The sequence below is a fragment of the Microtus oregoni genome, unplaced genomic scaffold (genome assembly GCF_018167655.1).
Source record: "Microtus oregoni isolate MIOR12 unplaced genomic scaffold, Mior012 000015F_ref0000493, whole genome shotgun sequence".
In the NCBI taxonomy this organism is placed as follows: domain Eukaryota; kingdom Metazoa; phylum Chordata; class Mammalia; order Rodentia; family Cricetidae; genus Microtus; species Microtus oregoni.
Window position 1 is genome coordinate 20,885,216 of NW_024543074.1, and position 24,984 is coordinate 20,910,199.

The 24,984-nt window shown below is 52.3% G+C and overlaps 2 protein-coding genes across 4 annotated transcripts in view; both read right to left on the bottom strand.

The window, feature by feature from the left end:
* Positions 1 to 1,192, bottom strand: part of Phf12 (PHD finger protein 12) — a 46,120-nt gene extending 44,928 nt beyond the window's left edge. Inside the window, 1 exon segment of the mRNA XM_041664672.1 lies at positions 512 to 1,192. Coding sequence (XP_041520606.1) covers positions 512 to 577 — 66 coding nt within the window. The 5' untranslated portion in view covers positions 578 to 1,192.
* A 4,879-nt stretch (positions 1,193 to 6,071) lies between these two features.
* Positions 6,072 to 24,984, bottom strand: part of Sez6 (seizure related 6 homolog) — a 43,656-nt gene continuing 24,743 nt past the window's right edge. The window contains exons 4-17 of one of the 3 annotated variants that reach the window (XM_041665166.1): positions 20,341 to 20,536; positions 16,385 to 16,570; positions 12,266 to 12,434; positions 12,006 to 12,172; positions 11,263 to 11,457; positions 10,899 to 11,037; positions 10,592 to 10,788; positions 9,865 to 10,059; positions 8,419 to 8,610; positions 8,141 to 8,338; positions 7,831 to 7,869; positions 7,466 to 7,583; positions 7,278 to 7,380; positions 6,072 to 7,102 (exon numbers count right to left, since the gene is read on the bottom strand). In XM_041665166.1, the coding sequence (XP_041521100.1) occupies positions 7,073 to 7,102; positions 7,278 to 7,380; positions 7,466 to 7,583; positions 7,831 to 7,869; positions 8,141 to 8,338; positions 8,419 to 8,610; positions 9,865 to 10,059; positions 10,592 to 10,788; positions 10,899 to 11,037; positions 11,263 to 11,457; positions 12,006 to 12,172; positions 12,266 to 12,434; positions 16,385 to 16,570; positions 20,341 to 20,536 (2,124 nt within the window). In that variant the 3' untranslated portion in view covers positions 6,072 to 7,072. Of the gene's footprint in view, positions 7,119 to 7,277; positions 7,381 to 7,465; positions 7,584 to 7,830; positions 7,870 to 8,140; positions 8,339 to 8,418; positions 8,611 to 9,864; positions 10,060 to 10,591; positions 10,789 to 10,898; positions 11,038 to 11,262; positions 11,458 to 12,005; positions 12,173 to 12,265; positions 12,435 to 16,384; positions 16,571 to 20,340; positions 20,537 to 24,984 lie in introns of all 3 variants that reach the window. The other 2 variants (XM_041665165.1, XM_041665167.1) reach the window with 2 other exon arrangements.

A 24,984-nucleotide genomic window follows, 5' to 3' on the forward strand; every position in this document is an offset into this window, starting at 1 on the left:
GCTGCTTCCAGAACCTCTCGGTCCCCGGAATCAGGGGAAGCCCACCCTAACTGCGCTCCTGCAGCACAACAAGGAGAAAAGCTCCTTCCAAATGAGGAGGACCAGGGTAGGGGGATGGGGAGAGGGTGCGCGGTTCCCTTCTCGCCACTTCCTTGTATGGACAGTGGGGGACTCCAAAGCCCGGCTCCGGAGGCCCGAAGCTTGGTACCCGGACGTGCAGGGGGAAGCACAAAGGGGCCGACAAGAAGGGGGTGGGGAGGCCTGCCGGTGCAATGAAATGGAGTGGGCTGAAGCCTCAGGAGAGCGAATCGAGGGCGGCGGGTAGGTGAAACTGCTGCAAACGTCCTCGGAAGCTGCGCTCAGTCCCCCAAATTGCAAAGATGGGAGGGAGAGACTGGGTGAGGAAGAACCCCCCCTTCCCCGGCCCTCTGGCGCTTCGAGCTTAGGGCCGGCTTTGTGGGGCGGAGGTTCCCTCCCGGCACTGGGGGAAGGGGATGAGGGCCAGTCTTACCTCCATCAGCCCCCCCGACGTGTCCAAGTCGTACACGATCGTCTTGGTCTCCATTTTCTCCCACATTCATCCACCTCCCGGGCTGGGCGCTCTCTGCTCCGGCCCCCCCAGCCCCGGGGGGAGGGGGGAGGGGGGGGAAGGGGGCACTTCTGACCCCCGGCCCCCTTCTCTCTTCCCAACACAGGTTCCGACTTCCTCGCCCTGGGTCCCCCCCACCCCCCGGCCCCCAGTCCCTGGGACGGCAGCGTCCTCCCCAAGGGCCGTGAGAGGGGAGCAACCCCTCAGCCCCGGCCCGGCGGCTGGCTGCACAGTGGGTCCCGGCTTCGGGGGGTCAGGCCTCGGCGGGGCCTAGGCCCACAGGCTAAAGCTGGCGCTGGCGACCGCTGGTCCGGCCGGGAAGGCTGGAGGGCGCTGCCATCCCGGGGTTGGGGGACCGGAGGGGGGGTGAGAGGTTAGGTGAGGTTGTGGAACGTGAGGTGACTCGGGGGAGGATGATGTGGGGTGGTCCCCGGGCTCCGCCTCTCGCCGCCGCCGCCGTCTGCGTCCCGGCTGCCGCGCACTTGGCGCAAACTTACCGCGAGCGCCCGCAAAGCCACCCGCGCAGGCGCCCCGGGATCGCCGCTCGCCGCGCGCAACCGCAGTGACAGCCGGCGGCCTGGCTCCCGCGCAGCCGCGGTGATGGGGTACCCCCCTGCGCGCAGCCGCGCTGGCATTCGTCTGGAGCGCAGAAGCGCCGCCTTTCTGCCGTGCGCCAGCGTACTGAGATAAAAGGGCGGGACCCGAGGCTTCGCTCAGGCGCCTGGGTAAGCGCGTGCGGGTCATGGCGCAGCCGCAGGAACTTGGGAACGCTTCACCCATTGGTGTTTGTGTGGTCCCTCTTCCCGCGCAGGCGTGTTGGGTTGCCACCCTCCCGTCCCTTAACAACACACCCGCCTCACGCGCAGGCGTATTGTCACCTGGCGGCCTGCACAAGAAAGCGTCTCCTTTCGCCATTTTGGTAGTGGGATTTGGGCTACCGTGCCCTTGGAGTCCGCAGTCACCAAGATGTGATGTTGTGTGGAGCCGGTATGCTGTCGGCGGCAGTAGTACTCATAGGGAAGCTGTGGTGGATTGTTTGGCTCCAGCATCAGGTGTGGCTGGAGCAGGCAGCCATATTGGTAAAGGAAAAAAAAAGGCATTGCGACAAAAAACGACGCTTTTGGTGGCGGTTTGGACGGCTGCTGTTTCCACTTAATTCTCGCTCTCCACACTTAATTTTAGCACGAACATCGCTGCCTTGCGCCGCGATGGAACCAAGGCTGGTTCAAGCTGCCTTTCTACCCTCTCTTAACCACTGTCCCTGAGAACCGCTCTTAAAGAGGAAGTCAAAAGCCCAAACAGTCCGTAATCCTGACAACGCCCAGCTACCTGCCTGCAGTTGACTTCAATCCCCAATTTGCAACGCGCTGTGTTCAAGGGTGAACGGGAACGCATTGCACCCTGGGAGTAAGGATCGCGATGGGTCTGATGAGTTGTGGGAGTTGTAGTTTCATATGTAGATACTGCACTGTTCCGTAGGATACTGGAGAGCGGAGGGGATCCTGTTGAGAAGGGTACTGGGATTTGTAGTTTGAGCTCCTCGTCTCAAATTCTGGGCAGAGAGACTTGCTTCTCTCTTTGGGTGTCCGCTGTTATCCCTTGTTGTCGCTCTCCGATGTGGCTAGATACTGCGGATGAAGCTGTTGAACTGGGATAAATGAACCACACTAGACGTTAATTAATATTGGTGACAGTATGACTGTATCCTGCCTTCTTTTTATTTTTCCTTCCCACCCTCCTCCCTCCCTCCCCCTCTCCCTCCTTTCCTTCCGTCCCTCTCTCTTTCTTTCCAAAGATAGAGTCTCTGCAGCCATAGCTGGCCTAGAACTCGCTATGTATATCAGGTTAAACATGAACTCAAAGAAATACTTCTGCTTCTGCCTCCAGTCCCATTTCTGGGATCAACGTGTGCTACTATTACTACTATGCCTGGCCCTTCTTAAACTTTTCTTCTTCTTCTTTCCTTCTTTTTGGTTTATTGAGACAGACTTTCACTGTGTAACAGCCCCGGCTGTCCTGGAATTCGTTCTGTAGACCAGGTTGGCCTCGAACTCAGAGGTTCGCCTGCCTTTGCCTACCGAGTACTGGGATCAAAGGCATGCGCCACCACCACCCGACACATGAACTTATTTTTTTAAAAAAGTTTTTTTTTGTTTTTTGTTTTTTTTAATGTGCATTCGGGTTTTGCCTGGATCTTTGTCTGTCTGTGTGAGGGTTCCAGATTCCCTGGAACTGGAGTTACAGGCAGTTGTGAGCTGCCCTGTGGGTTCTGGTAATTGAACCCAGGTCCTTTGGAAGAGCAGCCAGTGTTTTTTTTTTAATTTATGTATTTTATTTATGCATTTTAATTGCATGTACTCCTGCAGGTCAGAAGAGGGCATCAGATCTCATTACAGATGATTGTGAGCCACCATGTGGGTGCAGGGAATTGAACTCAGGACCTCTGGAAGAGCAGTCTGTGCTCTTAACCGCTGAGCCATCTCTCCAGTCTCCACTTAAACTCGTTTTTATGTTACTCCATACATCATTCTCAGAGTCGTAAAACACAAAGACTATTTGATTTAAACTCTATTTCCAGATACACAAGAGTGGAGCAGTGATTTGCTTAGGTTTCTTAGTGGGTTTATAGCAAACCTAAGAAGGGAACATTACTTGATTCATATGTCAGAATCTGTCCTCTCCACCATGCTTACTGTCTCTGAGGAACTGCTGCTTCTCCTTTTAGGACAGTCAGGACTATAAATCAAAAAGGGTGTGGATAACTGTGTGAAGTTTTAGGTGTGTGTGTGTGTGAGAGAGAGAGAGAGAGAGAGAGAAGAGAAGAGAGACTTTGTATTTCTCTGGTGCTCCTGTGTTGGTGCCTGGAAATAGTAAGGTCATGGGGAAGTGGAGAATGTCATGTAAATTGGCTGCTCTCTGACTTCTGTGGTCACCACAGCCAACAATAGATTAGTAGCTATAGGGCTGAGATGTGGCTCTCAGAGGAGAGGGCTGGGATAGGTTCCTTGAAGGAAGAGCTCAGGCTTTATGCCTCCTTCATGCCACATGACCTCAGAAGCTAGAGCCTCATATGCCCTCTCTCATTGGCTTCCTTCCTGCTGCCCAGAACACAGCTGTGCTGCTGTGTCAGCCTGAAGGTATTACTGGGCACAGAAGTGAGCTGCTGCCACATGCCCAGTGAGCAAGGCTTTTCTTTGATCAACACATCCGTTGCAGCTGAAAACAGGAGCGGGCAGTGGACTAATGAGGAAAATGAGAGTTGGCTCTGCTGACAGGTGCCAGAGGAACAAATCACTCCACACACCTTTCTTCTGAAGCCTGAAGGATGAGGTCAGTCCAGTAAGGGCAGGACTTGGGGCCACCTTGGAGAGTTCCAGCTCTGGGTGTTCAAGGGGACTCCAGGAAAGAGAGCAGGTGGGCTGCAGAAGCCTGTGGAAGCGACCTCTTGTGGTCCATGTAGGTATTGCACTATGAATGACCGAACCCCCTGACTTGGGCACAGAAGCCTGGAGGAATTTCTGGTCTACATCTTCCAGTTAAAGACTGTAGAAGCAGGCCAGATGGTGGTGGCGCACGCCCTTAATCCCAGCACTCGGGAGGCAGAGGCACGCGGATCTCTGTGAGTTCGAGGCCAGCCTGGTCTACAAGAGCTAGTGCCAGGACAGGTTCCAAAACCACAGAGAAACCCTGTCTTATAAAACAAAAACCAAACAAACAAAAAAAAGACTGTAGAAGCAGAGGGTGCTGGTGGGTGCAGGTCTTCCTCTCAGGTGTTTTTGTCTTTTATCTTTCAAGTGCCTCCTGGGAAGAGTCTTTCATCTCCGAAGGCTTTGGGGGCCATAGGGAATGGGCAAATTTAAGTATATCCTGGTCAGCCATCACTTCTTTAAAAAGCATTCATTTGTTTGTTTATGGTTTTTGAAATAGGGCTTCTCTGTATAACAGCCCTGGCTTTGTAAACCAGGTTGGTCTCAAATTCACAGAGCTCTTCCTGATTCTGCCTCCCGAGTGCTGGGATTAAAAGTGTATACCACCATGACCAGTCTTTATTTTTAGTTTTTGGCTTTTTATAGATAAAATTTCTTTGTGTAGCCCTGACTGTCCTATAGACCAGTGTTGAAGGCTGTGTGGGTCCAACACAGATGAAAGGGCATCTCAGGGTCTTTTCTCCTGACTATCTCCTGAAGATCTCTCCGCGTTTATTATCCAAATATCTTATATATCATCACATAAATTGAGCGGGAAAATACATTAGACTCGTATCCTAGGTAACCAGGTGAATGGCCTTTTGTCACATCTGCATTCTACCTGTATGCTAGCTGTCACGTAGGCCTGAATTAGCATCTCTATAAGATATCCTCCAAACATCCTGACCATTGTTAGGCAGAGACAGCTTGTCTGCAGAGCTATGTGACCACCTCAGATCGGGCCTATGGCTTTTGTGCCATACAGAAATGTGGACCTACAGACCAGGCTGGCCTTGAATTCAGAGATCTTCCTACCTCTGCCTCCCGAGTGCTCAGATTAAAGGTGTGCACCACCACCCAACTTGTTTTATGTTTTGAGATTATAATATAATTACATTATTTATCCCTTCCTTTTCCTCCCTTCAACTCCCCTCATATACCCCTTCTTGCTCTTTTTCAAATTCATAACATCTTTTAAAACTGTTGTCATATACATACGTGATTACACACACACGTTTCTAAATACGTAAGTACAATGTGCTCAGTCTGTATACTGTCCCTTGGATGCCTGTTTTCAGCAGCCACCTTAAAGAGCCTGTGGGCAGAGCCCTTGCCTGTATCAGGTACCCCCAAGCCACCCTGTCCTTCCTACTCAGAGTCTGGATGTTTTCTGAGGACAAGCCAAGCTGGCTAGCTTATGTACAAGTTCAGTCTACAGTTCTGATTCCAGTCTCTCAAGTTTCACTGGGTAGAAGATGTGGAAGGAAAGATGCTTCAGACTTTGGGCGTTGTCAGCAGTCCAGCAGTATTAAAATGGGGTTGGGACTGGGCCAATCTAGCTGTGGCAAAGAGGAGGAAATGAGGCACCGGGGTAGATGAGCTCCTACATCCCTGCAGCATTAACCACTAGGGCCTCTCACTTCACCAGCCATCTATAACACTAATGTCTTTGGGGCAGTGTTGCCTATTTAAATACATATAGCATTTTTTTCTCATAAAATCTGGGGATGGTCGGGCGGTGGTGGCGCACGCCTTTAATCCCAGCACTAGGGAGGCAGAGGCAGGTGGATCTCTGTGAGTTCGAGGCCAGCCTGGTCTACAAGAGCTAGTTCTGGGACTGGCACCAAAGCCACAGAGAAATCCTGTCTCGAAAAACCAAAAAAAAAAAAAAAAAAAAAAATCTGGGGATGATTGATTGGTGGGTCCAGCAGGTCTTCTCATGCCAAGATCCATATCACAGTCATCTACCACCCTCTCCCCTCCAAGAAAGCACCGTTCACACTCCTTAATTTTTTCCAAAAACACCATTTTAATAAGGAAACAACAGAAATAAAAGATTGTTCTCTGACCGGAGCCCAGACCCCATATAATACATCATATGTACAAAGTGGCCTTCGGTCTGGACTGGGCTTCCTCCTGGGGATTTCTGATTTCAGTTCTGTGCCACATTCCTGGGTCCTTGGACTTCTACTCCTCTCCAGAATGTACCTACCCTCTCCTGGCATGCCATAACACAGTGGCAGGAAGGGGGAGCATAGTAAGTGGCTTAGAAGAGGGGACACTTGTAATATCCAGATGAACATCAAGGAAGTTCTCTCCCACCCTCAGATTAAAGGAATGCCAGGGACAGTAGGGTATCCTGCTTTGGTGTGGAACATGAGTGTCCAGTGAAGCCCAACCTGAGCTTGGGACAGAATCCCTGAACCTTTAAGGATTCCTTAAAATCCTCACCTCCCCAGAACAGGGTAGAAGGCATAACTCCAATTCTGAGCCTTTAGAGAAGGGACTAGAAACCTCCTTGCAGGGCTGGTATTGGCATGCCAGGACTACCAAGAGGTCACCATTGAGAAAAATTTTGGCCACTGGTGATTGCCCTGTGAGGGGCACCCTGTCCCATTTCCACTGCTGCAAATCAGCTCTTTCGGAGTCCTCACATGCCAGGGCTGAACGGTGGCCATGTGTAGAAAGTGCCCTGCTCTGCCTGCAGCTCCAGGCTGGAGGGCCAGGGCATAAGAGAAGCGGGGAATGTTGGCTGGTAGAAATGTGCTCCAGTTAGGTTCTATCCAAGTCAGGCGCTCCCTGACTCGGACCCAAAGAAAGGCCCTAAGTAGGCAGTGGTGCCAAGAAAATAGGTCACTGTGGGCATTGCAGGCAGGGAAGGGCACAGCTTCTTGAGGGATTGGTGGTGTCTCTTCCCAGGTGGTATGTACAGGAGGTGAAGGGACAGCAGAGAGCCAGGAGCCCTGCCACTGGCCTGTGACACAGGGCTGCAAGTGCATCCCCAGGCTGCTCCCACCTAGATGGAAACTTCATATTCTCTCGTCTCCTGCAAAGGAAAGAGACTGCGGGGAGTTGGAAACTTGTAGGAGATTCATCATTCATCGGCCACAGTCCGCCTTCCCAAGGCAACAGGAGGGTGTGGCAGGACCCACAGGCATACCCACCCAAGGGAGCAAGGACTTGAGTCCTGAAGAGGTATCTAGGCCAACGTGGATACTTACTCCAGTCTCATAAGTTGGGTTGTCAAATGCTGACTCCACTGTGATGCGGTTATAGGGGCGAGGATGAGTTCGGGGAAGTTGCAGGGGACTTTTCCCCTGGAGCCTGTGAGGACAGAAGACCCTGTGAAGCAGGGGTGCAAGGCAGGAGTGAATTGGGTGTGTAGAACAGGAAGAGAAGCCAGACTCACCTGGAGAAGTAGAGGTACACGCCTCCCACCAGCAGCACCATGGCCACCAGTGGTAGGAAGATGGCGGCTGCCATGTGGGCAGCATCCAGGGCACTGGAGGTGGCAGGTGCCTTGGCAACTGAAAGCAAAGGGTGAGTGGGATTGGAGCTGATGTCCCTGTCCCTTGGAGCCTATGTCCCCTCCCTTCTCAAGAACATTCAGAGACCAGCTCCCATTAGCTGGCTAGGGTAGGGAAGAAGCTGTATGCCCTTCTGGGCCCAAACTGTTCTTTCTCTGCCTTCCATTTGTGGGAACCCACGGCCTGGGAGCTGTGAGAGCCAGGTGCAGGGGGACCACATATCTGGCTCTCAAGCATGGGGACTCACCATCCAGGCTACGGCCGTTGTAGAACCCATCCAGAGAGGCTGGAACAAGAAGGGAGCGCCAAGGGCAGTGGGTGAGCCTGATGGACCAAGCCACCAATGCAAGGAGCACAGAAGTGGGCTCGTCATGGGAGAGGAACTGACCAGGGAGAGCCCACTCCTGCATTGTCATGATGATGTTGGATCAGAGACCGGACAGAGACTGAGGGACAGGCAGGGGCATGGGCAGGTGCTTCTGATTCTCAACATGAAATTGTTTTACTACAACAGTTCTATGGTCCAGGTGGGGTCTTAAGGGGATAGTGGCACTCACCAGCCCTACAGATGGGTGGGGGATCACTCCAATGCGAGGGGTGTCCAGGCACACATTTGATGCTGGCCTGGCCCTTCAGCACATAGCCAGGGGCACAGGAGAAGTGGATGGTGGCCCCTGCTGGGTGAAGCCGCTTCTCAGGACTGCGGGCACCGTTCTCAGGGGCGCTGAGACCATGGCATGGCTTGAACTGTTCCACTGCAAGGCAGGCAGAGTCAGGTGCAAGTTTCAGATCCCTCTCCTTCTAAAGGGCCCCCTCCTACACACTCGGCACTTACAGAGACATTTGGGGGCCCTGTCGCTCCACTTGGGGCTGCCAGCCTGACGATCATGGCAGGTGAGGATGGCACTCCCCGTCAGCACAAAACCCTGGTCACAGATATACTGCACAGTTGCCCCCACAGGAAACTTGGGGCTGGATATGAGGCGTCGACTGTGTTCCACATCCCCTGGGTCATGGCAGGATGTCACTATAGATGGAGAGGGAAGCAGGAAAGCAAGGAAGGTTCAGCGTCTGGGGATCTAGCTCAGTTGGTAAGAGTGCTTTGGAAGTATGCTTGAAACTCTGGATTTAACAGACAGCACTACATAGACCTGGCCTGGTGGTGCATGCCTGTAATCCCAGTACTCCAGAAGGTGCCTGTAATCCCAGTACTAAGAAAGTGGAGGCAGAAGGATCAGAAATTCAAAGTTATCCTCAGTTTCATAGAAGCTTGAGGCCAGTCTGGGCTAAAGACACTATGAGGGTGGGACAAAAGAAAGGCCTGTTCACCCTGGTTTCCACGTGTCACAGGCCGGCTAATACCAGGCTACATGGCTCGACTCTCTTTTAGATGTCTGCATCTTTCTTTTTAGGCAGTGCTAGAACCCAAGATGGCATGCATGCCAGGTGGTCTTATACCATTGAGCTACATCCCCCCCCCCAGCCTTTTTTTTAAAATTTATTATGTATACCATGTTCTGTCTGCATGTATGCCTGAAGGCCAGAAGAGGGCACCAGATCTCATTACAGATGGTTGTTGGGAATTGAACTCAGGAACTCTGGAAGAACAGCCAGTGCTCTTAACAACTGAGCCATCTCTCCAGACCCTTGTTTTTGTTTTTGTCTTTTGTTGTTGTTGTTTGTTGTTGTTTTATGTTTGTGTTTGTGTCGAGTTTATGTGTACTGCGTACATGTAGATGACCACCAAGGCTAGAAGGTGTTGGATCCCCAGGAACTGACTACAGGAGGCTGTGAGCTGCTTGATATGAGTGCTGGGAACCAAACCTGGGTCTTCTGCAAGAGCAGTAAGTGTTCTTAGTCACTCAGACACCCTCCCCTCTACCTTTTGGGGGGAAATAAATGCCTCACGCTATACCTTAGGCCACCTTCAAATTTCTGGTCCTCCTGTCTCAGCTTCCTAAATGCTGAGATTGTAGGCATGTGACACACCATGCCTGACTGTGCCCACCATTCTGCTGACGCATCCTTTTCCCACTCATCAAGGGCGGCAAAGCCATGCATTCGAGGCAGCCAGCACTGCCTGGTCCTCGGTCAGCCAGGAAATGCTTGCGGTACTTCTCTGGAAGTCCTGTGACAATGGATCATCTCCATTTCACAGACAGGGAAAGTGGGGGGACAAGTTAGAAGAATACGAATGCTAGCAGAAACAGGACCAGTGCTAGATTTCCTCTCAGAACAGAGGAGTCAGGGTGGGAGGGACCATGGGGACGGGGGCACTCACCCCTCTGGCATGAGGGCAGATCTTCACTCCAGCTCAGGTCCCACTGGCACATGAGAATACTGGATCCTACCACCTGGTAGCCAGGGTAGCACTGGTAGGTGACCACCGTACCATGCACCAGCTCAGGCTGTGATGGGCTCTTCCAGCCATTGGGGATCTCAGGTAGCTCCGGACATGTGTCATTGCGGGGCACCTCTGGGGACATAGAAGCAGGGAGATGCAGCCCCTTGGCCAGTACCGAGGTGACTGTGCTAGTGCCAACTCTGAGGTCTCTTTGTTTCCTGCAGATTATCCTGGGCCTCCACTGGCTGGAAAAGTCTCAGTGACTCACCCTGCTTTCTCAAGCCCCATCCCCTTGCCCATCCCCTGACCTCCCCGAGTGTCCAAGATTCCAGGATTGTCACCATGGCTTTGACTCTACTCTCAGAAGCACTTGGCCAGTCCCTCAGGCCTGAGAGATGGGTCAAGGAGGGTGGGGGAGTCACTTCTGTTCCAGACCATCAGAAAGGAAGGTACCAGCCCTTTTCTGTAGTTCCTGTTTTTGTTAGGAAGTTCTTCTTGCTGCCTCCCCAAATCTCCCCTGCTCTAACCAAAGGCTTCTGGGGATGCCTGGTGCCTTCCCGGGTTTTACTCATCAGATAGGGCATCCAGGCTCCTTGTTGCCCTGTGCTCTTGGACTTGCCAAGATTTGGGATCTACCGTCCAAGTCAGACAGAGACGAGCTCACCAAAGAAGTGGATGACAAATCCCTGCTGGTAGCCCAGCGCCGAAGTCCCAGGGTCTGACTGGAACTGGATGGTGACATCAGCCATGGAGGTGAAGAGCTTGAAGTGGCCACGGGGCCCTGAGTACTGGCCCAGGACCCGGGCCGTCAGGTCATCCCCATCGTAGAAGGTCAGTACGTCCCCAGAGCCTATGCGCAGCCTGTAGAGGAGGAGGATCAGGGCAGGACAGGCTGGGGAAGGGCCCAAGGTGGGCAGGACAAGAGGTGTCCCCAGCCTCAGGAGCCGGCTTGCCTAACCCGAGGCACTCACACTCGGATGTCCAGCATGATGCGCTTGTCCTCCTCCACATGCACACCCCAGATGCAGTCCTGCCCTCGGCCATACGGCTCCGGCCAGTTTGGAGAGAGCACCACGCCTGCCGAGTCTGTGATCTCCCCGCTGCACACGGCTGCAAGGAAGGGGAGGCCAGGGAGGCCCATTCTCTCCAATGCGGTGTCCTAGGGCTGCCACCTGCCCACAAAAGTGCCACTCCCTGCTAGGATTCCCCACCTCCTCCCTCAAGGGGAAATATCAGTCACGCACAGCAGGGCCCCTAGCCCTTGGCTCTGTGGCTGCCTCCTAGGTACCCACCCAGCTTGCTCCCTGGCAGACCCACCCACCAGTGCCTGCTGACCTCGGCAGGCTGGCTCTGTCTCATTCCACTGGGGGTCGTGGAGGTCAACACACTCGATGATGATGGAACCCTGCTCCAGGGTGTAGCCAGGGTCACAGCTGAACTCCACGGTGGTACCCACAGGATAGGAGGGGGCACTGCTGCTGAAGTTGCCATATTTGACAAAGGGCTCATAGCAGTGGCCCTGCTGAAAGGCTGTGAACCACAGGGCCCAGTCCAGCTCAGCCTCCATCGGGCTAGGCCAGAGGACAGGCCTTCTACCACTTCCCTCCTCAGGGCCTTTCCTCCTCAGTGCAAAAGTGTATCCTGGGCTTGGAATCGGAGGCAGGGGGACAGGGAACTCAACCCTATTTTGGTCAGGAAGCCATCTTGAATCACCGCTGTATTTTTGTTGGCTCGCTGGCACTTAGTATACAGAAGGTGCTCAATCCTTTTTTTGATGAGTTAATGAGCACATGTATGTATGCGTGGGTTTAGGATGCCTCTTGCAGCAGTCTCTCCTCCCCACCCCCGCCAAGTGCTGAGGACTGTTTTGCTTTTTTAAAACCTGGAGAATTCATTCTCTTGGGCTAGAAAGCTATGGTTGAGGCAAAGGGCTCCTGCAAGGATGGGATGGGAATCTTGGGCCGGAGGGAAGGGGCATGGAGCAGGTGCGAAATGTGGAAGGAATGACAGAATGCGGTTAGAGAGGGGAAGGACGTGGGAGAGAGAGCCTAGCACTGGTTGGGTTCCTGCAGGCTCACCCTCATAGCGCAGGGCCATGCCTGCCGCCGCCCCGCTGCTATCAGTACTGAACTCCACAAAGAAGTATCTGCCGGAGCTGAGCAGGCCTTCAATGGGCAGGTACTCCACCTCATAGGAATCGTACACTGGCGGGGCCTCCACGTTGTTCCCGTTGCGGATGATGAGTCTGGGCCAGAAGAGTGGCAGCTGAGTGCTTGGTATCCCCCCAACAAGGCATTGCCAGGTCAGGCACTCCCATCTAGCCTGGACAGCCCCTCACCTGTCGTCATCTTCTGCCAGGGAGACCTTTTCAAAATGCAGGTGTAGTCGCTGGCTCTCAGGCGCCTCTAGCAACCAGTGGCAGGTGAGGTTGTTGCTGTAGTTGCCCGGAAATCCGGGAGAGACAATACGACCAGTGGTGGCATTTCGAATCACTCCGCCACAAGCAGCTATGGATGGCAATGGGCTTATACTTGGTCTCTGTCCTTGTTCCAAACAGCCTCCAAACCCTCTTCCCCACCTAGCCCTGTGCCCTCAGCACAGGGACGTCATCTTTGCTGCGGTGGCTCTGAGAGCCCATCTTACAGTCCTGACTCTGTTGCTGCAAACAGCCCAAACTTCAACTGGGGGCTGACTGTCCCCATCTCTGAGGTTTCATGTGTAACTTTCTTGGCAGTGAGCACATCTGTTGCTACCTGGCTGCGCCCTCTACCGACCTCTTCAGGAGGCTGACTGATTCCTCCAGGCTGACTTCTGTATGTTAAGCGGCTTATCCAAGACTGACTTTCTTGGAGCTAGCAGATACTTTTAATGCACTCTGTCCTTTCCCACACCCCTTCCTTCTTTTCTCTTGTCCTTCTCTTCTCTTTTTTTAACCTCAGGTAGGCCAGGCTGTCCTTGAACTCAGTACGAAATAGATGATAACACTGAACTCCTGATCCTCATGCCTCCAACTCTCAAGTACTAAGATTATAGGCATTTGCCATTATACATGACTTTTCTTTCTTTCTTTCTTTCTTTCTTTCTTTCTTTCTTTCTGTTTTCTTTCTTTCTGGCAGGGTCTCACCTTGTAGTCCTGGCCTGGAACTTGCTATGTGGTCAGGCTATCCTTAAACTCAAAGATCCACCTGCCTCTGCCGCCTAAGTGCTGGATTTAAAAGTATATGCCACCAGACCTGGTTTTTTGTTTTTAAAACAGGGTCTCCCCATGTAGCCCAGACTAGTTTGGGACTTGCAGTTCTCTTGCTTAGCCCCTGGAAGGCTGCGATGACAAACATGTCCCCATGCCTTGTTACTGTCGTAAAACTAATTTTCTGTCTTGCCTAGCATGATAACAGGCCTCAGATTTGAACCCCAGAACACAAAACAAAACAACAAGAACAAAAGCAGCTATCTGTTTGGGTTTGTCCTTTAACTAGGACCCCTTCGGTACAGAGACCCTGTCTTTTCATGTCAGACTTGAGTTGGTTTTACATGTCAGGTGAACAAAATGAATGCATGAGTATAGAGAGGATACAGGACCAGTATGCCTTGGCAGGTTGTTAGCCACAGGGGCCTCAGATACCTTCTGCAGGTGGCTCTCAGAGACTAACAACACTCTCGTTCCTTGACTGACTGCTAAGGACTCTCAAACTGACCCCTCTGGCCTGGAACTACCTTTTCTTCCCCAAGGAAAGACTGAGCTGCATGTCTGGGCCCAACAGTGAGGGTTTCTGGGCCATTCCAGCACAGAATTCACAGAAGGTGAGTGGGCCAAGAAGCAGGCCTGAAACAGGAAGCTGGTTCCAAGCACAGCTCTGCTCTCGGAGGTCAGACTACAGACAGACAGACAGCTCTGCTCTCGGAGGCCAGACTACAGACAGACAGACAGCTCTGCTCTCGGAGGCCAGACTACAGACAGACAGACAGCTCTGCTCTCAGAGAACAGACTACAGACAGACACACAGCTCTGCTCTCGGAGAACAGACTACAGACAGACACACAGCTCTGCTCTCGGAGAACAGACTACAGACAGACACACAGCTCTGCTCTCGGAGAACAGACTACAGACAGACACACAGCTCTGCTCTCGCAGAACAGACTACAGACAGACACACAGCTCTGCTCTCATAGGCCAGACTACAGACAGACAGCTCGGCTCTCGGAGGCCAGACTACCATTGCCATACAAAGCACCATTTCCTCCAAAGGCTGCAGACAACAGAAGAGTTGAGTCTAGATTTTGGGGCCAGAATGAGTCTTGTCTCGCATTGTCTACAGAGGAGCAGTCTAACTTCCTGCTTGGCCTTCTACTCAAACGCCATCCCATTGACTTAGAATCACTCGCTGGTTCTCTATGGCCCTTGAGGTGAGGTTCAAGTTCATGATGACTGGGACTCTCTCCTTTCCTTTTCAGTCTTCCTGCTTGAAACCTTCAGGCACACTTTACTAGATCATTCTGTTTCTGCATGCCTTTACACAGAACCCACCAAGCTGCCCTGAGCTAATGATTCTGGCAGCCCTCCAGGTTATCTCTGTGGGAATCCTTCCAGATCTCCTCCATTTGGAACTGGCCTGTCTTGCCCACATACAAGGCACACTGAGATCACCCCATCCAGTGTTGTCCATACTAAACCACTCCCCAGCCTCCCCACTAGATGGTGCTCTTTGAAGGCAAGAGACCATGTCTATCTCTTAGGGACCAGCACTAGGAAGAATACGAAAGGAAGTAAGATTTAAAAGTCCAAGACTCTTCCCCTCCAAAAAGATAAAAAGCAAAAGTTACCTGTCATATGGCAAACACAACACTACCACCATGAGCCTTCTGGGTTTGTAGCCATCTCAGGCCTTCCAGGAACCAGAACTGGCGTCCCTGTTCACTCAGCCTGGCTCTCTGATCAGTGTCTCTGGACTTCTCTACATCCCCGAAGCGACCATCCCAGTTCAAATCCTCTCCACAGGATGGCCTCCTGGCCCCCAGACAACCACTGCCGGCTCTCCGGAGCAGTTCAGACTTCCTTCCCTTCCTCCTCAGTGCTGTGCACCTAGTGCTTTGGACTGACAGTCCAGGTCCTTGGCACTGTCCGCTCCACCTGGCTGTCTTCTGTGCTGTAAACACCTCTCCTTTGTGCCCCTCCATCATAGCTTACATTGTTCCCTGCATAGCAATGCCAAACATCCAGGGCTACCTCCTCCAGGGAGCTATCTAAGTACCAACTGGGAGTGCACAGCTGCTTTCTCCCCAGACCAGTTCAACCCTCACCCTTTGACAAGGTCTAACTTTGTAGCTCAAGCTGACCTAGAACTTAAAACCTTCCTGCCTCAGCCTCTCAGGTGCTGGGATTTCAGTCGTGACTACCATGCTAGCCACGTTATGACTCTTCCTCGGTACTTTAAACTCCCTGATTTAGAAGTAGTGATCTATGCTCCTGGTTTATTTGTTATTTTTTTTTAATATTGCCTTATCAATAGAACATTTTAAATGATTTATTTAAATTTATTTTATGTGCATTGGTGTGAAGGTGTCAGATCTTGTGGAACTGCATTTTCAGACAGTTGCCATGTGGGTGCTGGGAATTGAACCCAGGTCCTCTGGAAGAGCAGTCAGTGCTCTTAACCGCTGAGCCATCTCTCCAGCCCCTATTTGTTATTTTAAAAGTCCTATTTATATGAGTGTGCCTGAGTGTAGGCTTGTACATACAAGTGCAGTACTTGTGGAGGCCAGAAGGGGGCGTTGGATCCCCAAACTGGAGTTACAGGCACTTGTGAGCTGCCTGATTGTGTGCTGGGAATAGAACTCAGGTCCTCTACAAGAGCAGCATGCAGTCTTAACTACTGAACCACCTCTCCAGCATCTCTAAGTCCCTTCTTCCCGCCTTCCCTGGGACTGTGGGGCTCTGAGGATAGAAGCCCCGTTTGACTCAGGTCCCTTCTTGGCTCCAAACACCTAAGAAATCTGTGCTGGAATGGCCCAGAAGCCCTCACTGCTGGGCCCAGACAAGCATCTCAGCCTTTTCTTGGGGAAGAAAAGGTAATCCCAGGCCAGTGAGGTCAATTGGAGAGTTTCTTAGCAATCAGCCAATGAATGGCAGTGTTGTGATGTCTGGAGAGTTACTGCAGACGGTACCTGAGGCCACCTGTGGTTAGCAATCTGCCAAGACATGAATCATCCCTGATTGGTCCTGTTTTCTCTCTACATTCATCTTGCTCAGCCAACATGGAAGACCAACTCTGAGCCCAACCTGCGATGCTGACATAACGGAGAATAACTGTAGGTCGGTTCAGTACCGCTGAGATGTGCAACCATATACTGCCTTCCTTATAGAAAAGAAGCGAAATTCCAGACAGCAATGGCGATCCAAGATGACCCCCACTTTACTCCTCTGCTTGGCACCGAGCCTTCTCTGTGGGGACCCACTCACCAATGCAGACCGGCTCTTGGGAATCCCAAAAGGGCTGGGTGGCATTGAGACAGGTGAGGAACTTGGCACCCTTTAGCTGGTAACCAGTGGCACAATGGAAGCGGGCGCTGCCTCCTGGGTGGAGGCTGGTGACAGTCACATCTCCATAAGCTGGTCGCCGGGGAAAGTGGCAGCTCAGGAGATAGGCTATAGAGAGAATGGGTGACAGTGAGGAGGGGCAGGGCCCGCACAGCCTGCTCTAGGTGTCTTTGGGCTCAGAGGAGGCATTGGAAGTTCCACAGAAGTGCCCCATTTCCAGTAACACATTGGGCAGCCTGCCTAAGCTTTCTCTGTGGAGGTTCTTTCTACTCCCCCACCCACCCCGACCAGTGAACGACTTTTAAAGACAATGGGAGGATATGGGAACGTCCCACTCACCTTCTTGGAAATTAGAGGTGTGATGAGCGTTTCTGGGAAACTCGGCTGCTTTGGAGTTGTTATACCATATATGCCCATATAGCGGCAGCAAATCTCATAAAATTGCCTGGCATATCCCGACTCTTAGGCTAAGCCCCAGAAATAGCTTATAAATGGGGAGTCTCTAAGAGGTAGGGGAGAAGCGAAGAGAAGGCTTGACTATGTCTCTGTGTGCCTTGTGTGACTAGAAAGGGGGATGCCTCTGGAGAGATGAGGTTCCAGAGCCCAAGTTGAGCGCGACTCGGTTTTGAGGCTTCTCACACCGGTCTTATTCTTAGTTATTGTGTGACAACGAGAAGAGAGTTTTGCGGGTATGACCACTAAGAGGCTGGCTGTGATTGGCAGGTGGTATAGGGCGATACCTAGGAGATGGGTTCTGGGTTCGGCTAAACCAGGACTCCCTGGCTTTAAATGCAGACTCCACTACTTGCTGTGCCTCCGTGGGCAAGTTACCTCTTGGCTCCGTGCCTTGGTTCCTTTGTTTAACCAGTGATCTAGAGTACTGCATCCAAGGCTGGGGAGGTTAAATGAGAGGCCATATGTGCAGTGCCTGGCACAAAGCACACAATTCACGCCCCAGCCGACTGACAATGTTGGCAGTCAGGAGTCCCGACAGATTCTTACATTTGCTGTACTTTCCAGCTCCTAAAACACCTTCACGCCCTCTGCACTTAGTACCTATAATAGCCATGGAAGAAAGGTGAGGTGGGGGCTGTTAACCCATTTTAAGGTAAGGAAAGCTGAGGTCTGGAGAAACTGAGGTTCAGGGGCCCTGTGTACTCTCGTCGTACTGCAAGTGTATGGTAGGGCGGAGATCCGAGTTCCTCAGTGCCCCCTGCTTCCTACCTGACCCCAGTCAGCGGTCAGAGAACCTGACAGTTACAGACGAGGCAGGCCTTGGAGGTTGTTCAGCAGGTCATTTCCTCCCCTCTAGGTTAGGATAGGGAGGACTCTACCCAGAGTAGAGGGATGAGAGACTGACGTCCTGGGAGCTATAGGCCAGGTCAGACTCGGCACTTCCCTGTCAGCTTCCCTGTGCATCCCAGCACAGCCAGGGAAGGGAGTGTGCTGAGATGATGTGAAAGCAGGAGGCTGGTGGCTTTGAGAGGCGCCCCCAGACTCCATAATGGGTAAGTGCCACTTCCCAAGATGAGCTTCCTCCTATTGCCATGACAACCAACTGTTCCCAGGGAGTCTGCACCACCACAATCTGTTGAGTTATTTTCTTGCTGGCGGCTGTTTCTGGAGCCAAGTCCAGTGCCAGGAATGCTAGGATGGAGGAGGGAGGGATCTATCAGGCACTCTGCCTCCGCCTCCCCACCCAGCCTGGGGCTGGGCCAGAGGAATCTGTCCCGCCACAAGGCCTATGGACACAAGGCCTGTGTGGAAGCTCACAACTGTGACCTCCTTCATCGGCTTGGACAATATGCACGTACAGGCGTGGTCCTCGGCCCTCACTGACTCTCCCGGGCGTCCTCTTTCTCCAGACCAGGAGAAGTGCTTGTGAGCACACGCTCCCCCTGTTCCCATCTCTGGGATCAGGGCTAATTACAGCCTATAATTAGGGGAATTACACTCATTAAGGAAAGAGCTGATCATTGACAAAAACTGGGCAGAGGAGGGAGGGCTTCTGGGACAAAGAGCGGGAGCGGGCCAGTTCTCCAAGTCTCTGCTAGGGATCTGCTCCCTGTGGCTCGGCCTCCAGCCCCATTGCATTCTGCCACTTTTGTCTGGCCACACAAAGAGGGGACTGTAGTTTTGAGCAAAGGAATTTGCAGCAAGAGAAAAGGTTACTGTGGCATGAAATTATGCCTGCTGCCGAGGAGGATTGATGAGCCATTAGGGAGAATGAAGGGGCCGCCCAGGCAGTCATCCCTGCCTGGGGCGGGGCTTTACCTCCGCTGAGGGCCTGAACAACCTCTGCCCACCATTAGGATCCCTGCTGTCACATCAGGCTGTTCCTCTAGTTAGGGTGACAAAGCCTTGACAAGGTGAGAAGGCAGGGTCCAGGGTCCAGGCATCCCTAGCTCCAGAGTGCTTGGCCATCCATCAGTGTCGTTTCCCCCCCCCCCCCCCCCCCCCCCCCCCCCCGTGTGGGTCTGCAGAAGTGGTCCATGCCAAATGCAAGACAATGCCTTGATTGTTCCTACCAATTATTTCCCTATTAGCACTCCAGGATCTGAATTAAAGTTAACCTGGGCAAAGGATGGAACTGACTTCCTGTCCGGGTTGGGCGGTGGGGGATGGGCAGGAAGGACCCCTGTGGGGCAGCAGCAGCTTTGCCTCCCTCCTTCATCCTGCAAACAGTAAAATACTAGTTTCCTTAATGAAGGACATACTAAGCACTTTTCCTTTAACTTAAACCACCAGAGCTACACAGAGAAACCCTGTCTTGAAAAACAAAACAAAAGAAAAATACCAAAAAATTATAGAGTAAAAAAAAACAGAGTAATTTCCAATTAAATACTTTTAATTATTATTATTTTTACTTTTGTTTGTCCTGGAACTTACCCTGTAGACCAGGCTGGCCTGTAGACCTGCTTCTGCCTGCCGAGTACTGGGATTAAAGGTGTGAGATACCACGTCCAGCTAATTTTTTTTCTTTTTAAATTTTTGAGGTAGAGTCTTCTTCTGCATAGCTTGGCTAGCCTGAAGCTTACAACACTCGGAGATCTGCCTCCCTCAGCCTCTCTAATGCTGGCATTGCAGGTGTGCACCACCACGCTCAATGCAAATGGCTAGTCTTGATTCTCTCTATACTATGGAATTGTCCCATTTATTAAAATTACAAAAAGGACCATAGGGGGCTGGAGAGATGGCTCAGAGTTTAAGAGCACTGGCTGCTCTTCCAGAGGTCCTGAGTTCGATTCCCGGCAACCACATGGTGACTCACAAACATCTGTAATGAGGTCTGGTGCCCTCTTCTGGCCTGCAGACATACACACAGACAGAATATTGTATACATAATAAATAAATAAATATTATAAAAAGGACCATAGAGACAGCCAGATGCGAAGGCACTGCTGCCAAACCTGACGACCTGAACTTCATCCCCGGGACCCACGTGGTAAAAGGAGGGGAGAGCTCTGATTTCCACAAATTGCCCTCACATAAAGTAAATAAATAAATGCATTAAATGCATAAAATTTTAAAAATTAAAAGTGACAACTGGTGTACTAAAAAGGAATAGAGGGAGAAAAACAGTCAGAGAAATCAAAGGGCCAGCTCAAAGTCAACAACTAGCAAGAAGCCTGTTCTCTCAGCCAGTGCATGGCCCATTTCATCATGCCCCCCTTCTTTCCTGAGGCACTTTGAGTTGCCACATGGGGCATAGGCTGCATCCCAGGTGGGTTGAGGAAAGCCAGTCTGGTTAGCTAAAGACCTCCAGATGGTCATTGTCAAGGCCCTTCAGCTCCTTCCTGACCTAGACTGTAATAACAGGAAACCCACTAGGAGAGCAGCCAGTCTTGGCTGGCTCCTCTCTGTGGCTCAGGCCTTACCTTGGTAGTGGAAATGGAAAGTGCCAGGCCCAAGAGGTGGTGGAAGGCTCTGAAACCTCAGGGCCGCTTGGTGGGTGGGGCTGCGGATGACTTGGCCCCGTAGCAGGAAAGACTGGTTAGCCAGGGGTAATGGGTCAGGCCCCCCCAGGCCCTCTACTGTTATGGTCTCCCCTTCCTGAAGGCTGATGTTCTCCACCTGCAGATGGGTGGGAGAGAACAAAACAGCGCTATCAGGGCTTCTTGTCCCTGAGTCCTGCTGACCACCACCCATCAGGGTCACACGTGAGCCTCCTGTACTCTGGAGCCCCGAGGCCCCATAGTTGGCCCATTTTGTTTCCAGCTTCCCCGGTCACTCCTGTTGTATGCTGCGCACACTCCTCACGTCCAGCCGGCCTTGTGCGCCACCTCATGTTCCACGTCCATTCAGTCAGTCTGTCAGATGGACTGCAGATCTCGACTTCTTCGCTACTGCCACTTCCCTAACTCATCCCTGTCATTACTCACCTAGATCACCAAAGCCAGCTTCCCTGCCCGGAGGACTTAACCCACCCCTCCCTTCTCATCAATATTTTCTGAACTGAAGCCATTAGTAGTCTCTGTCCCTGCTGCTCATCCCGGGGCTTTCTTGTTTAAATCACCCAATATTTCCCCATTGAGTCTATGAAGCCAGCCGCTCTGGCTGGCTCTATAGGTTCTGCCAAACTTGGCTCCTGCTGGCCCCTCAGCTTGTCCTTGTTTCATGCCGTGATACCTGCTCTGATTACTTCATTCGATTGGCAGTGGCCCCTTTGAACCATCCTGTTCTTCAGGCCCTTAATCCGTGAGCATGCGCCTGAGTGCCATGCTTCCATTCAAGGGTCAGACAACCACAGACTCCAACCAGAGGGGAAATTTGCTTGGCCTGGGAGAAGGAGCACTGGACTGGGAGTCTAGAAATAGAGGGGCTCACCCATCTTCACCCCACATTCCTGGGCAAGGACGCTAGTCGTGCTTCATTTAATTTTTTATTATTTTTAATTGAGTCTGATGTGGCAAAGGCCAGCATCAAATTCGTGATCCTTCTGCCTCAGCCTCTTGAGTGTGCCACCACGCCTGGCAGGGCTTTGCTACTCAAAATATGGCCCCTAGATCAGCAGCGGCCACATTACATGGGCGCTTCTAAGAACAGAATCAGGGCTGGGACTGTAGCTCAGTTGGTAGGGCATTTGCACAAGCATCTCTGGGTTTAATACTGAGTGCTGTATACACTATGTGCGATGGTATATGCCCATAATCCCAGCACATGGAAGGTGGATACAGGCGATTCAGAAGTTTAAGGTCATCCTTGGTTACATAACAAGTTGAATACCACCCTACAGGGGTGGGTAAAGAAAAGAAATGGGGCGACCCTTAGACCCCACTTTAGATCCGTGAACTCATACTCTGGATTTGAATGAGGTACTCAAGCAATGGAAACGGATCTGTAAGCTCTAAGTTCTGTAGCTCATTCCTCTGATTGAATGATTTAAATGTTGAGCTTTCAAGAGTTAACCACCTGCTCTGGTTAAGTGGCACCCACTGAGTCACCAAACCCTTTCCGATTTTATCTCCCAGCCATCTCAGACGGCTCCTCTTCTCCTTTTGCCCACTGTTTCTGAGAAAATGGCCTCTGACCACATCCGACCCCTCCTACCCCCAACTCATTCTGCCCCAGGTCAGACCTCTTCTCTCTCCCATTCCAACTCCATCGGTAGCTTCAGGTTGCTCAGAGACAAGGCTCAAACTGGCCACTGGCAAGCAGCTCCAGAGGCTTTCCCAGTCTCAGCTCCCTGCTGCGCAGCCACAAAAGTCCCACCCGCTTCCTGCCCTCCTGGAGTTAGCAACAGGAATTACCTCCCCTTTCCCTACCTATAGAGGCAGGCCTTCCTCAGTTTCCCCCACCAAACCATCGATCGCTCTTCTCCAGGCTTTCCGTCAAACCACCCTCTCCTCATCTACATACTTAAGCCTTGTATTTAGGATATGCTCTTCATAGGCCAGTTTTAGCACGGAGGGGTGGAAGAAAGGTATGCGGGCCTCTGGAGGCTTGGCCCTCACAAGTGTGTCTCTATGAGCTGGCAAGCATGACATGTTGAGCCCAATCAGGTCCAAGGAGACGGGTGCTACCAGGCTTAGAGGGACTTCTCTGATTGTGGCTGAGGATTGGCATGTTCTGGAAACTAAGGTGGTGGCGAGGGGGGGGGGGAGCATCTGGGAGAAGAAGTTCCCAGCCCCGGAAGGAAAATATCAGGTGGGGCTGGGCAGGGGTGTTGAAGAGAAGGCTCAAAGCAGGATGCTAGGGGCAAAAGCGCCTCCTCTGTACCAGGAGCTCCCCGCCCAGGCACATTTGGGTGGCGGCTGCCTGACCATCTGTTGGGGACATCCCTCAGGGAATCCCTAGCAGGCGGAGGCTGGATGAGGTCCCTTCAAACTTGGAGATTGTGTGATGCTGGAGTTGGGAAAACAAGCCTCACACACGTGGAATCTGTAATTATCGAGAGATGCCAGGCAGCATACAATTCTGCCTTAAGTGGCACTGAATGCAGGCAGCAGGGATCCTCGAGGGGAGAGCGGGAGAGCGGAGGGCTTGGCGGTTCTCAGATCAGCATGGTGCAGGTGAATCTCAGAGTGCCTTTAAGAGCTGGGTGTAGGAGGAGGAGGCAGAGGTGTTGAAATCAAGGAGGCATTTCTTCCTAGTTTCTCAGAGATTAATGTCTCTGACTTAACTTCTAACTTCCTGCACCTGATCTTGTTCTGGTGGCAGATGCACCAACGATGACGGTTCGTAGAGCATCTACAGTGTGTCAAGGTGGTAAAGGAGTCTCAGAGAGGTTAAGGAACTTTGAAAAGGGCACACAGCTATTAAGAAGCAGAGTCTTGCCTTGCTGGAGGAACAAGGCAGCTTCGTTCCCCTCCCAGACTCCTGGGGCTATCACCTGCAGAAATAGACTTCTAGACGTCTTCATTCCCAGGCTCCAGGGCCCCAGGTTTAGCCGGGAGGTAGATTTTGGCTTGGCCTGCCCTGGCCTTTTCAAGATGTTGGGATTTGAGTTCCCATGAGCCATCCTTTCTCTGGCAATCTGTATAGCTTGGGAAATGAGAGCTGAGATCTCTGCACCCCCTTCTTTGGGCCCAGAAAGTGTGTAGGGGTGGGGGATGTCTGGCTCCCAGCTCAACCTGAGGGTGAGGGCTGGGATGTGGCTCCCTGAGCTGCCCAGGGATAGCTGTGCCATGTGGATCCTCTGGGTTCTGAGGATCTACTTGCAGGCCTGCTGCAGAAGCTGGGAGGTAATTTGTCACTTGTTGGAGGGCTAGGCTGACAGGGGCCAGACAGGGCTGGGTGTTGGACAAGGGGGGGAGATGAAGTCTTGGTGTAATTTGCAGGCATCTGAAGAGTCGGGGAGGCAGATTGAAATGTCAGCTCTGCTCATGAGGGCTGTCTTCCCACACCCCATTCAGTGACAGGAGGGGCCCTGGGAGCCAGCAGCGGGAGCCAGAGAGAGCTAGGAGGACAATTCCCATAGGACCCTGGGCTGTCCAACACTGCCCTGCCTCTGGAAGACTAGGGAGATGTTCAAGGAGAAAACACAGTCATTTTGAGAGGGGCTGGTTCTTCCTGGATGAAAGGTAGGGAGGGCTCAGCTTGCCTTCTGCAGCCCCAAGGTCACGTGTCCAGTCAGTAGTGTCTGACTGACAGACACACATTGCAGTAAGGCAAGTAAGATGATTGCTGTCATTTTTTTAGTGGACACCAGGATGAGCCCCCAGATTCTGGCTACTCCCACACCTCGCAGAGGCCCCATCTTGTGGCTACCAGAAAGCAAGGCCAAGGTCTGAGGGACCACTGTGCAGTTGAGCTTAGGGAAGAGTGTCCTGACTCAGTGTTAGAGACTGATCTAGTTTAACCTTTTATGGAGGGAGAAACTGAGGCCCAGAGAAGGTCAGGGGCTTAGCCAATTACTGAGAACTGGGCTACAGAAGGCAAAACCAGACTCCAGTTTCTTAAGATCTGGTACTTCTCTGTAATATCTGTTATGTGTGTTGGGGTGTGGGGGGGTAGGGTTTGCTTTAGGGATGGGATAAAGGACCTAAATCAGGAAGTCAGACTTTCCAGTTACTCTCACTGCTCTCAGATGGGCCCTGCCAGTTAGGAAATAAGAAATTGCCCAGAACCACCACCCTAACCCATCACCACTCCCTGATGCTCTCATCAGGGCTGGTCCTGACCTGGCTCAGCAGGGTAGGGTGTTCTGCCCATCAAACTGACAGCTGGCCTGAGGAAGCTGTGTGCCAATGGGGCCACCTGGACCTGAGGGCAGGGACGGTGGACAGCTGTGCCCGGGCTCCAGATGGTACGGAGAGCAGCCAAGCCAAGATGGAGGCTGGCAGCAGGAAAGCTCTTGGAATGCCAAATGGATTGAGAGGCAGGCACCAGGCCCAGAATGGCCCAGAGTACTCACGAGAGACTGGCCACCCAGGGAGGACACAGGACCCTGTGAGTCACCGGGCTCATGTCCTCTGAACTGAGAGGTTTCTCTGGATCGTTCAGGAAAGAGTCCATCCCTGTGCCCAATACTCAGCTGCAGCAAGTCCGCCTCCCTAGAATTTGGAGGACCTGACCTGGCC